This window comes from Penaeus chinensis, chromosome 22 (genome assembly GCF_019202785.1).
Source record: "Penaeus chinensis breed Huanghai No. 1 chromosome 22, ASM1920278v2, whole genome shotgun sequence".
In the NCBI taxonomy this organism is placed as follows: Eukaryota; Metazoa; Arthropoda; class Malacostraca; order Decapoda; family Penaeidae; genus Penaeus; species Penaeus chinensis.
This window is the reverse complement of record NC_061840.1, coordinates 27909284-27921783: the sequence shown is the minus strand read 5'-3', so window position 1 is coordinate 27921783 and position 12500 is coordinate 27909284. Positions and strand designations below refer to the sequence as shown.

The 12500-nt window shown below is 49.7% G+C and overlaps 1 protein-coding gene across 8 annotated transcripts in view; it reads right to left on the bottom strand.

The window, feature by feature from the left end:
- Window positions 1-12500, bottom strand: part of LOC125036875 (mucin-3A-like) — a 186939-nt gene that overhangs the window by 63622 nt on the left and 110817 nt on the right. For 5 of the 8 annotated variants that reach the window (XM_047629793.1, XM_047629799.1, XM_047629800.1 and 2 more), the window contains exon 1: window positions 3222-5865. The exons of 1 other annotated variant lie outside the window; for it this stretch is intronic. In XM_047629793.1, coding sequence (XP_047485749.1) covers window positions 3222-4760 — 1539 coding nt within the window. In that variant the 5' untranslated portion in view covers window positions 4761-5865. Of the gene's footprint in view, window positions 1-3221; window positions 5866-12500 lie in introns of those variants that run through there. 2 more of the 8 variants (XM_047629797.1, XM_047629796.1) reach the window with 2 other exon arrangements.

Here is a 12500-nt window from a genome sequence, read left to right as displayed (position 1 = left end):
GGAGAAGCTACCTGACTGCTCCCCGAAGCACCCCACCATTCATCAGTCGCAGAAGGGGAGGACCACGACCAGCCAGAATCCCAAAAAACACACGGGGAAACGAACGCGAGTCCAAAGAGCCGTAAATAAATGAGCAACCAGGAGTACAGCAGAAGCTCAAGCACACACGCACGCACGCAGAGGGGGAGCACGCTAATAAAGAAGGTTTAGAAGGAAGCCCTGGAGATGTACACTCACGCACACACACACACAGGCTGCCACCACCGAGAACACTACGAATTCTCACACACACACATACACTGCAAGCAACCCATCGGCTATTGTTCTATTATCGAGGTACTGTTCGTAACGCTATCGTTGTGGCTTATCTCCCATGGCTTCCAACGCCTCGGAAATTAGTTTTAAATGAATGACGAAATTCGATTAATTCAAGGGGAATCTATTACCAAATCTCTCCTCGGAAGTTATCAATACAGTCTAAATGTAAATTGATGAAAGATATACAATAAATATAAAGATAAATGAATAAAGAATAACAAAAAATATGAAATCAAATTCTCCGAAACATGTATCGAGGCTTTAGGAGATGAATCACGTTGCTCCGATAATTAATCGCACTATAATCTAATCTAAAAAAATAACAGCTCGTGCGTTTAGCTATTATCATTCCATTGTCTAAAGCCTTCACATAAATAGACGGCCAAAATCATAATACATTCGAATTTTATTTATATCCTGGAAATGAAGAGAGAGTCGTCAATTTCAAAATACGTACATTTCGAATTCCCAACTTAATGTCTCACCTAGAAATATAAACTAAGAATACCAAATAAATACCCAAATACCAAAAAAACAAACAAAAAAACAACAACACCCTGAATACCAAATAGGAGATGCTTAAAAAAAAGAAGAAAATAAATGACTTCGCAGGCCGAACCGAGATGACAGAGAGCACCGCGACCCTGTGCTGGCTTCTCGTCACCACCGCGTCAGCTGCCAACACAAACAATGTCAGGCGACGTCAGCCAATATCACCTCCAGGCTTTAATGCAGATTCAGTATGCCATTGTCACGCCCACAGGTCGCCTGCACCCACACTCGCAATCATGTGGATATTGGATACCCTCTATTTTCACCTCATTCATGCTTCCTGACTGCCACGCTCGTTTGTCGCAGTCAATGAATTGTCACATGTTAGTCAAGCGTATACGATCTACCACGGAGGAAATGTCTGAGAACTGTTATTTTAAGGCAAGACTTCTTGTATAAATTGGATGAAGAATTGTTAATAGGAAAAATCACCAACCATCACCAACCATCACCAACCATCAAGGGCGTTTTCAGTACATTACTTCGTCTCATACACACATGCACATCCTGCACACATACACAACACACACATACGCACACAGTCAGCACGCAAATAATGCGAACACAAATGTATAAAGAAAAACCTTTACCTATTCGTCTTCGAATGTCTATTTCTGTGTAGTTTTACCTATACGATCATACCGAAGGATAGAAAGAAAGAGGTTTGCGAGTTATATGGAGACGCACAGGTATCTAAATACACACTATATACAGACAGACAGACTGACTGACTGACGGACGGACGGACGGACGGACGGACGGACGGACGGACGGACGGACGGACGGACGGACGGACGGACGGACGGACGGACAGACAGACACACACACAGATACAGACACAAGACACAGACACACACACACACGCCGTGCCATGTATGTATGCATGTATGTATGTATGTATGTATGTATGTATGTATGTATGTATGTATGTATGTATGTATGTATGTATGTATGTATGTGTATGTGTGTGTGTGTGTGTGTGTGTGTGTGTGTGTGTGTGTGTGTGTGTGTGTGTGTGTGTGTGTGTGTGTGTGTGTGTGTGTGTACCCCTACCCACATGTACAGTGTACTTGCGTATATGAATATAGGTATATCTGTCTGTCTGTCTGTGTCTGTCTGTCTCTCTCTTTGCATGAATAAATAATTAAATATAAATATATATATACATATACATATACATATACATACATATATATAAATATATATATATATATATATATATATATATATATATTACACACGCACACACACAGACACACACACATAAATGTATAACTGTGCATAAATAAAATGTCACATGTAATTTTTTTAGGTAGGGGTGGGGGTGGGGCACCGCACATGCCCGGATGCACCTGCATCGCAATTGATCTGTACGAGGCAGGCGCAACATCTAAATGATTTGGCAACATCTAAATGAGTTTGCCTTTCAGTTCAACTCAGCAAATCCCTTCGAAACTTCAGCTATATTAGGTTTCCGAGCAACCTGTGACGGGCAGCACATGACGCCCTAAGCTGTGGTGGTGGTGGTGGTGGTGGGGGGGGGGGGGGGGGGGGGGGACGATGAACGGGGGGGGGACGATGAACGGGGGAGGGGGAAGGGGGAGGGGGAGGGGGGGGAAGGGGAAAGGGGGACGATGAAGGGGGAAGGTGGTAGGGGTCAGTGCCGGGGACTGAGGGGGGGGGGGGGAGCCTTTCCACATGACTTGGAGCGCGACAGGCATGAGGCACCACCGCTAATACTATTTACGTAAAAGACCGTTAAACAGTTTCTTATCCATATTGTATCCCAACGATAACCACAGAATAAAAACTAAATTCAAAGACCTATAAATTATATCAAACATAATTCAAAGACTAAAAGACTAAATGAAACTAATAAAAGAAAAGAAACGCCAAGGAAACAATATGTTTAAAATAACCTACGAAGAAATAGCTTAAAAGAAAGCTGTGTAATATAGTAGGGATTTATAGTTCAAGGACAAATACGATGCACCCGTTTGAAAAGCAGCAATTATGCAAGGTTTGCAGTGAAGCTTGACAAACGCTTATCATGATGTCCTCGTCCTTCAGTGAAGTTAAACCTAGTCGTTATTTCGGATTAGGATTTTAGAAGAAAAAAAAACTTGTCACTGTGCAAGAAAGTAACTCGAAAGACGAGAAAGGACAAAGCAAGTCAGCGTGTTAGAAAATACGGTAAAGGTCCACAAGCGACGCGTTGACATGCAAAATCTAATCAACTGTTACGTGAAGTTAGAAACAATTGTATTATTTGAAGAATCCCGTCGGCCAGTCTTAATTAAAATTCCTGTTAGTCAAATACTCAATTCCTGTTTGTGTTCCCCCGTGCGCACCTTGGCGACATGGTGAGGCTCCCACGGCGGAGTGTTAGCGCCTCCACCGAGCCTTTCCTCTGCTCCCAAGTCCCCGTTCTCACTGGCGCTCCTGCTCCGCCCTCCCCTCGAGGCCGCCCTGGGCTGCGACAGCGCCCCCCGGGAGTACGGGGCCGAGGCAGCGCCGTTCGACCTGGCAGGGCTGAGGCGGGCGGCCTCGCGGAAATGAGTGGCAGGAGGCCTAAGTTTGGACCCGTTGGAAGTGCCACTCTGGCCAACCCTGGGCCTAAGGGTGGCGAGGGAGGGCGTGGGCGTCGGGGAGGGGCAGAGCGGCCTCGACAGCATGGGCAAGGAGAGGCCCCCTTCCCCTCGAGGGTTGATCCCGCCTTGCCCTCTCTCTATTGTGAAAGTGTCTTGTCGCACCATCGGCGTCGCACCGCTGTCCTGCTGACGGCCAATGCGACACACAATGCCGCGCTGGGTCGTGTTCCTGTCACACGCGTCCTTGCCTCTACTCACACTAGGGTCACTCTCAGCACGGGGGTGACGGGGCGACAGAGCCTCCCCGTCGCACCTGTCAAGCACCTGGGCGTCACAATGGCCGTTCGGCGTCGTTGCCCGGCCGGCACCGCCATCTCGAGCGCCGAGGCCGTAGAATCGGCTGCTGAGAGCACCCATACACGCCGCTGTCGTCACGTCCTCGTCGCCCCGACCTCTCAGAGGCATCTTGGCTATGCTGGCGTCATTCTCGTTCCAACAGACACCATAACCACAGTGCCTCGTCGAGGGCACACTGATGGCACTCTTAATTATCTTGGCACCCGCAGAAGCGTGGGCACAGGGCAGCAGACAGCACGGCGCGTCACCCGCCGGTATGCAGCACGTGCCAGAGCAAGCACCGTCGTCGTCGCTTCCACTGCACGAGTCACGCGCGCTGTGACCACCGCTGGAGCTATGTGCATCGCTGGCGCTGCTGCAATCGCTCACACTGCTGGCGTCACACAGGTCGTCGACGTCACAGTGAAGATCGTCACATGCAGGCGGGGGAGGCGCCGCTACACTCCTGGAGAAGAAGCGGAGTCTGGTTCCAGGCGTCCGGAAAGCACTGCCATTGCTCAAGTTCTTGCCCGCGGAGGGAGAGGCAAGCGACCGAGACGGCGTGGCACTTCTAGGGGTACTGGACTGGTGGCGAGCCTGGCGGTGTTGCTGCGCCCCCCGGGGGAGCGTGCTCGCGGGGAGGGGCTGAGCGGCATGCACTCTCCCCTGGTGGCGGGCGGGGGCCGCGGGGGCCCTGGGTGCTCCCATCTCCCTTCTGCAGCCGTTCGCCTCTGAATCACCGCCCGGCCCGCTCGTGACGCCGCCCTGATCCGAATCGACTGGGAAGCCGTTGAAGATTTGCGACGGTTTCGCACTCCTCGCAGACTTGGCGGAGTGCGTCTCGGGGGTGGACGAGCGCGTGCTGAGCCCCCAGTGGGTGGCGCGGGTCACGGCGGACCAGCACACCTTGGGGTAACACCGCCCGCCCTCGACCCGCGGACTCTTCGCCCTCAGCACAGGCATCTCCAGCACAGATACACAAAACAGCCTCGCCGATCCCCGACCTTGACTTTTGTGTAACCTTGACTGTCATAGGAGCCACAAAGGCCTTCATCACATCCGTCTTTCGCGCGCAGTTTCCTCGCGCCCCGGGGAGAAAATTCTTTCCTTCCCTTTCCCCCAGCGCACCGGGGGCCAGCGCACACCAGGTGACTAGCTACAGGTGTAAACAACGGGGGTAATCATCTCCCACCCGCGCACGGCCACTCTAGGGTTGCCACGACGCTAGCGTTCAGCTTCGGGGATTTAATATTTCCATTCAGATCACGCGCGGTGCCGGCGCGGTCGAAGTACCTGCGGATTTACATCTGTCATACCCTCGCACTTCGCATCTCATGCCACGCTAATGGAAGGGTGTCAGGCGCGTTTTCTATCCCGCGAGCCCACTTTGACTGATGATTCTGTTTGCTCGCGGCCGGAGGGGGCCTGGACCGCGGCTTAATTGACAAGCTGGCAACTCTTCCAGTACCTTGGGATCACCCTTTTGATGATGGTTCTCCGTCGGTCTGTCCTTACCTGCCTGTCCAATTCTCCTCTACGATAGCACAACACATTCGCCTTGTTAAAGGACAAAAGCATCACTATCACCACGCGAATTCATCTCCCGAGCACACGCTGCAACACAAAACTCGCTCTCGCTTCCCCGCCCGAGCTTCGTTCCTGCTCGCACACGCACGCCCGATCTCGAAATAAACCGAGACAAAGCTCTCGTCCCCGAACAGTGTAGCTTCCCTTCGGCGCATAAAAACACAAACACTCTACGTCGCCGCCCCCATCGCGCCGCACACAACACAGCACCCAAAAGCGAGACGACGAGAATCACAACACCGATCTAGACACTCGTTATCAAGCCTCACGCTACGATCGCAAAGCACGAGCTGACGCAAGCACCTCCACAGCACACAACGTCGCCCTCGAAGGACCGAGGAGCACCTCAGCGGCTGCCGCAAGCGGAGCAGGTGCGGCCGAAGCGAGTAACAAGTGGCTGGGGCGTCGGGAGCGTACTGGTGCTGCGAGTCCCGACGTGGTGGAGCTGCTGGCTGTGCTGCTGCTGCTCGCTGGCTTGGTGGCCCCGCCGAGTGCGTGTGTACGTACGTGTGTGCGCGAACCTCGCTACATACCTACCCCGCTCCGGCGACTGGCCAACATACAAACCATCCCTTGTCCCACCGTCCTCTCCCTCCTTCCCTCCGCCATTCACCTTTTCCTTCCGCAACACATCTGCTTTCCTTTCTTCTCTCCGCCTCCCTTCTTCCTCTTTGTCTCTAGTATCCGCTGTTTCTTACATCCTTCATTTCTCGTCTAGTCTCCTTCAGGCGCGTGTAATTTTCTTCTTATCTCATCGTCCCTCCTTGCTCTACATTTTTCCTCTTCTCTCCTTCCTTCCGCTTCCTTAGCCCCATTACCTCTTCTTCCTCGCTTCTTGCCCCTCTCCATTCCTCTTATTCCATCCCCCTCTTTTATTCCTCTCCACCTTTCCTTTCCTCTGCCCATTATCCACCAGCCTCCCGCCGCGCCACGACCCACAGCGTCATTAATCCGAACACACGATATACCCGCCTCGACCTCCCGCCACAATGCCTCGATTACTCTCGTTAAACTGTTGCGACAAGTGTCATTCTCTCCTGCTCTCTCCGCCGCGCTCACTCTATTTGACTGCTTACGTAAAGATGAAAGACATGCACCAATACACAACTCACTCACCCACCCTCCCACCCTCCCTCCTCTCTCTCTCTCTCTCTCTCTCTCTCTCTCTCTCTCTCTCTCTCTCTCTCTCTCTCTCTCTCTCTCTCTCTCTCTCTCTCTCTCTCTCTCTCTCTCACACACGCGGTCGCGCGCAAACACACAGACGCGCACACACACACACACACACACACACACACACACACACACACACACACACACACACACACACACACACACACACACACACACACACACACACACACACCAGACCCGCTGACATCTGTTTTTCTCATAATTCACACCCATTTCCCGGCCTCTTTTTCTAGAACTTTCTCCCAATCCATTTTCTGAAAAAAAGTCATAAACAAGCAACTGATATACATACAAGAAAAACCAAAACAAATACAACATCGACAACAACAACAACAACAACAACAGAAATGAAAATGGTACGAAGGTGAGTGACCTCCTTTAAGAAATCAAATAAATTTAAACATGACATGTAGGAAAGGCGAGAGTGCATAATTCCTTAATGAGAGGCGTTTGCATCCTCACCAGCATCACGTAATTCTCACGAAGATGTAATACAGACACGTCAAGTTATTCATCATCATTCTTATTCATTCTACTTGCCATGCACTGTCGTAGTTTTTCATTATCTTTGACGAGTTATTATTCATTCTGTCTTCCCTTACACGTAAAATTTATTCATCATTAGTAAGAGGTTAATCATTCTACCTCTCCCTAAACTTTAGAATTTATTCATCATTAGTAAGAGGTTATTAATTCTACCTTTCCTACACTATCGAATTTACTATCAATACGGAGTTATTCACCCTGCCTTTCCTAAACTGTAAAACTTATGCATCATCAGTGAAGAGTCATTCATTCGAAATTATTCACCATCAAGAAGGAGTAATTTCATCCTGCCTTCCCTCCAGTTGCCATAACAAACTCAACAAACACCAGACCCCAAAGGCGGGCGAGGAGCTCCCAAAATCCTCCACTTCCGCCTCCGCCATCGCTTTCGCCTTCGCCTTCGCCCGTGTCAACATCTCGAGGGCGGTCTAGCGACTTCTGGGCCGGAAGCGACGTCGAGTGATGAGGGAATAAAAAAAAATAAAAAAAATCTCAACGCGCTGTTTATTCTTCATTAATCAGGCGTCGTGAGAAAGTCGCCTCACCCCCCCCCCTCCTCCTCATCCCTCGGGGCAAGGGGAGGTATTCGAAAAATGAATAATGAGAAGAGGAAAGTAGGCCTATATGAATAAAAATCGACCCCTTAAATCACTTATATGGTACGATGCGAACGAGGAAATATTGAAATGTGGTCAAGTGGTTTGTAAAGGTCGACGAATTATAGCGAAAGAGGAGTGAAGTCAATGTACATGAAATAGTTAAAATCTGTTCCCAATCTTTTTACCACCATCATTGTTATCAATATGAATTATATATTTATCATTTCTAATACATGAATTTCTCGCATACCCCCCCTCCTCCCCCTACCACTTCTGTTCTTCCCAACATCAGCTACCACTCGATAATCCTGAAAACAATGCCCAATATAAGCTATAGCTCCGCATGTTTACCAATTGTGGGTGAGGGCATGATGCATCTTCCTCGCCAGCATCAATGCCCTCATCTCACCTCTCCCATCTCCCTACACCCCACTCCTCTCTCTCCTTACTCCACCTCTCCTCACCCCCACCCCTTCCATTCCCTTCTCCCTACTCCTCTCACTCACTCGCTCCCCTTCCACTCCCCTTCCATTCCCCTCTGCCTCATTCACTCCCCTTCCACTCGCCTCTCCTTACTCTCCACTCCTCTCTCCCCTCTCACTCACTCACTCCCCTTCCACTCCCCTCTGCCTCATTCACTCCCTTTCCACTTCCCTCTCCTTACTCTTCACTCCTCTCTCCCCTTCCTCCACCTCCCCCCTTCGTCGTTTCTACCTTAAGATGCACCGACTATTCTCGTTTACGGCATCTCGTAGTTCCGGAGTCGTGTGGCAACCTTGTTTGTTTACATGATCGTTATCGTGATCTCCGCGTTTCGTGATCTTTATCGTTATGTGTGAGATGGGTGGGCTCGCGAGGGGTGGGAGAAAGGGAGAGATGGAGGAAGAGGGAGAAAAGAGAGAGAGTGGGAGAGGGAGGAGGGGGGCGAGGGAGGAAGGGAGAGATGGAGGAAGAGGGAGACAAGAGAGAGAGTGGGAGAGGGAGGAGGGGGCGAGGGAGGAAGGGAGAGGAAAAGAGAGAGAGAGGGAGTGAGAGTGGGAGAGGGAGGGAGAGAGAGGGGCGATAGGGAGAGGGAGAGGGAGAGGGAGAGGGAGAGGAGAGAGAGAGAGAGAGAGAGAGAGAGAGAGAGAGAGAGAGAGAGAGAGAGAGAGAGAGAGAGAGAGAGAGAGAGAGAGAGAGAGAGAGAGAGAGAAAAAAAACAGGAAAGGAAGAAAAAGAAAGACAAAAAGAAGAAGAAAAGAGAAGTAGAAGATACCTAAAGAAAGACACACACAGAGAAAGTAAACAAAGAGATGCGTAACTCGTTCAAATGCGTCGATTAAGTAAGTGGCACGTGCGAATCCCCGAACACCAAGCCAAGTCGATGTTCCCTTCCTCAAGGCATTTCAGTCCTAAAGTCAGCTGATCTAGGGACTTTCCAAACCCATTATTAATTACTTATATACTTTTTAATCTTTACTGTTCTACCATTTTCTTCGTTAAGTGGGTGCTTTTCACGACAGACAAACAGCCCTGGGTAATGATAGCAATAAATCTCACTGTTCATGTTTTCTTTTGTTTTGCAATGTTCTTATATTTACATTAAAAAAAAATTACTTGTCTTTATATTTTTCACACGTAAGAAAACATTAAAAAAACACATCATCTGTTATTCTATTTTACTTTATCTATATTTTTTTTATCTATTTATTTTTGGCAACAGACCAATTCAATTCAGCAAAAGATTCCTCGGCGGAATGTGTTCAATTACCATACACCTTCTAACCTGCTACCCGTACGCCAATACCCATACCCCCACCCCCTTCCCCCGCCCCCCATCCCACCCCTGCACCATCTCAACCCTTCCCCCTCCCCTCCCCCCCATGAACCCTTTCAACACCGGTATGCAGAACAGTTTCAATTTCCCATTCATTTCCCTATCATTTGATTAGATCCTTTATATATACTTATTCCACATTCTATCTCTGCACTTCAATTAACAGAAAAAAAACACCAAAGAGAGAAAAAAAAGAAAAGAACGAAAATGAAAAAAAAGCAAATATAAATACCAAAAATAAATACATACAAGATCTAAATATTCCCTACTCCACGCGTTAAACTCATAAAAAAAGGAAAAGGCCCCGAAAAATAAATAAATAAATAAACAAAAAAACACTTTCGCTCAAACGACAAAATAAATGCGAAAATAAATGCTGCCACTTCCAAACGCTGGCAAGTTCGCCCACATTCCATCGCCGACAGTAGCACAGCAAGGTAACCGGGCCGGCGAGGGGGAAAAAAGTAGCGTGTCTGCGTAGATGAGAAACTCCCCTCCTCTCTCTCTCTCTCCTCTCTCTGCCTTCCTCTCTCTCTCTCTCTCTCTCTTTGCCTTCCGCTCTCTCTCTCTCTCTCTCTCTCTCTCTCTCTCTCTCTCTCTCTCTCTCTCTCTCTCTCTCTCTCTCTCTCTCTCTCTCTCTCTCTCTCTCTATCTCTCTCTTCCTTTCTTTTTTCTTTTTCTTCCTTTCTTTCTTTTTCTCTCTCTCTCTCTCTCTGGCAGCCCCCCCCCCTCCTCTCCTTTCTTCCTTGTCCTCTCTCTCTTTCTATATCACCATTAGTCTCTCTTCTATCTCTCTCCTTTCCTCACTCTTACTCTCTTTTTCTTTATTCTTCTCACTCTCCTTTTCTCCCCTCTCCCTCTCTCTTCATTTCTACGTCTTCCCCCTTCTTTCCCCCATGATATCGTTCTTTTTCCCTCCTCCTTCTTCTTCTCTTTCTCTTTCTCTTTCTCTTTCTCTTTCTCTTTCTCTCTCATTCCCCCCCTCTGTCGCCCCTTTTGTCCATCCATTTCTTCCCTCTTACTCGTCCCCACTGTCAATTCACCTACCCTTCCCCCTCCCCTCTCCTTCTTACCCTCTCTTTCTTTCCCCTCTCCTTCTTTCCCATCCTCTTCCTCCCCCCCCCCTATCTCTCTCCCTCTCTCGTTTTCTTAGGGCGGGTCTACGTCACACCTTAGCCCCTCCCCCTTTTGGCCCTCCTCCTACATCAACAACACCCATTTTTTATGAGGCGCTTTTGAAGTCCTGCGAAGTACTCCCCGCCCCTTACATGGGTACTGGCACGTCTGTGTGGCGGTGCTGAAGGAGTGGAGAGCAAGATAAAAAAAAAAAGGGGGGGGGGGGGCACAGAGGGGTGGGGGAGGGAGGGAGGGAGGGGGGTCAGAAAGGAGGGGTGGAGGGTAAGAGGTGTAACATGAGGGGAGAAAGGGAGGGAGGCCTGAGTTGGTGGTGGGAGGGATGTGGAGAGAAAAAAGAGGTGGAGGCCGGGGGATGGGGAAGAGGGAGGGGGTGGGAGCTGAATACCCTTCTGAAAATGATGAGGAAGGGAGATCGGCATAAGCATGGTGTAAGGGTGTGCATGCAGAAGTAAGGGGGGAGGGAAGGCAGGAAAGGAGGGAGGGAGGGAGAGAGGAGGTTAAACTTACTTGATTTCCACACGAACACTCCCACCCACACGCTTAAGGGAGAATGTAACAGTACGACAGCGTGCGATTAATCTAAATCTCCAGATATCTAGAAGTAATAAAGACGCATTCCCGCCCTTGAGAAAGATAATCCGAGATAAAACCCGAGTCGTGTGTGACTTTTGTAAACAAACCATCACTCTCTCTCTGTCTCTCTGTCTCTCTGTCTCTCTGTCTCTCTGTCTCTCTGTCTCTCTGTCTCTCTGTCTCTCTCTCGCTCTCTCTCTCACAGTCTCTCTCTCTCTCTCTCTCTCTCTCTCTCTCTCTCTCTCTCTCTCTCTCTCTCTCTCTCTCTCTCTCTCTCTCTCTCTCTCTTTTAATCTCTCTCACGCACACGTACACGCACATGCACACGCGCAAGCACATACAAACAAACACACACACACACACACACACACACACACACACACACACACACACACACACACACACACACACACACACACACACATACACATACACATACACATACACATACACACACACACACGCGCGCGAGCGCGCCTGACTCAAAACCCCAGGTCACACTCGCACACAAAATCACACACACATACTCGCGAGGCTCCGTCCGTGACTCACTTCATAATCCTGATCCCCGGCGAGCGGTCATGCGGTCGGCCAGAAATAATTATGACCATCAACGTCGCCTGCCTCCGGAATTGGCAGACGGCGCGCGGGTGTGTGCATAGCCGGAGGTGCGCACGGCAAGGCCATGTGCGGAAAAGGTGCATAATGGAAGGGGGGAGGGGGATGGTGGAAGGGAGAGGGGGTGAGGGATGAGGGGAAGGTGGGGGTGGGGAAAGGAGAGGGGAAGGAGAGGGGGAGGGAGGAAAGGAGGGAGGGAGGGAGGGAGGAGGGAGGGAGGGAGGGAGGGAGGGAGGGAGGGAGGGAGGGAGGGAGGGAGGGAGGGAGGGAGGGAGGGAGAGAAAGAGAAAGAGAAAGAGAAAGAGAAGAGAGAGAGAGAGAGAGAGAGAGAGAGAGAGAGAGAGAGAGAGAGAGAGAGAGAGAGAGAGAGAGAGGGCGAGCGAAAGCGAGAAAGTGCGAGACAAAAGACAGACAAACCGAGAAAGAGAGACGAGAGACAAGTCCCAGACAGGCAGACAGACAGACAGAAGTACAGAGAAACCTTAAAGAAAAACTCAATTACCCGCTACACTTCACCTCCCCTCAAAATAGGACAAAAGGAAACCCTCACAACACTCGGGAGCCCCCCTCCCCCCACCCACCCACCCACACACACACTTTTTGAATGCAATACATCGACAAAGTACACCGCCACAA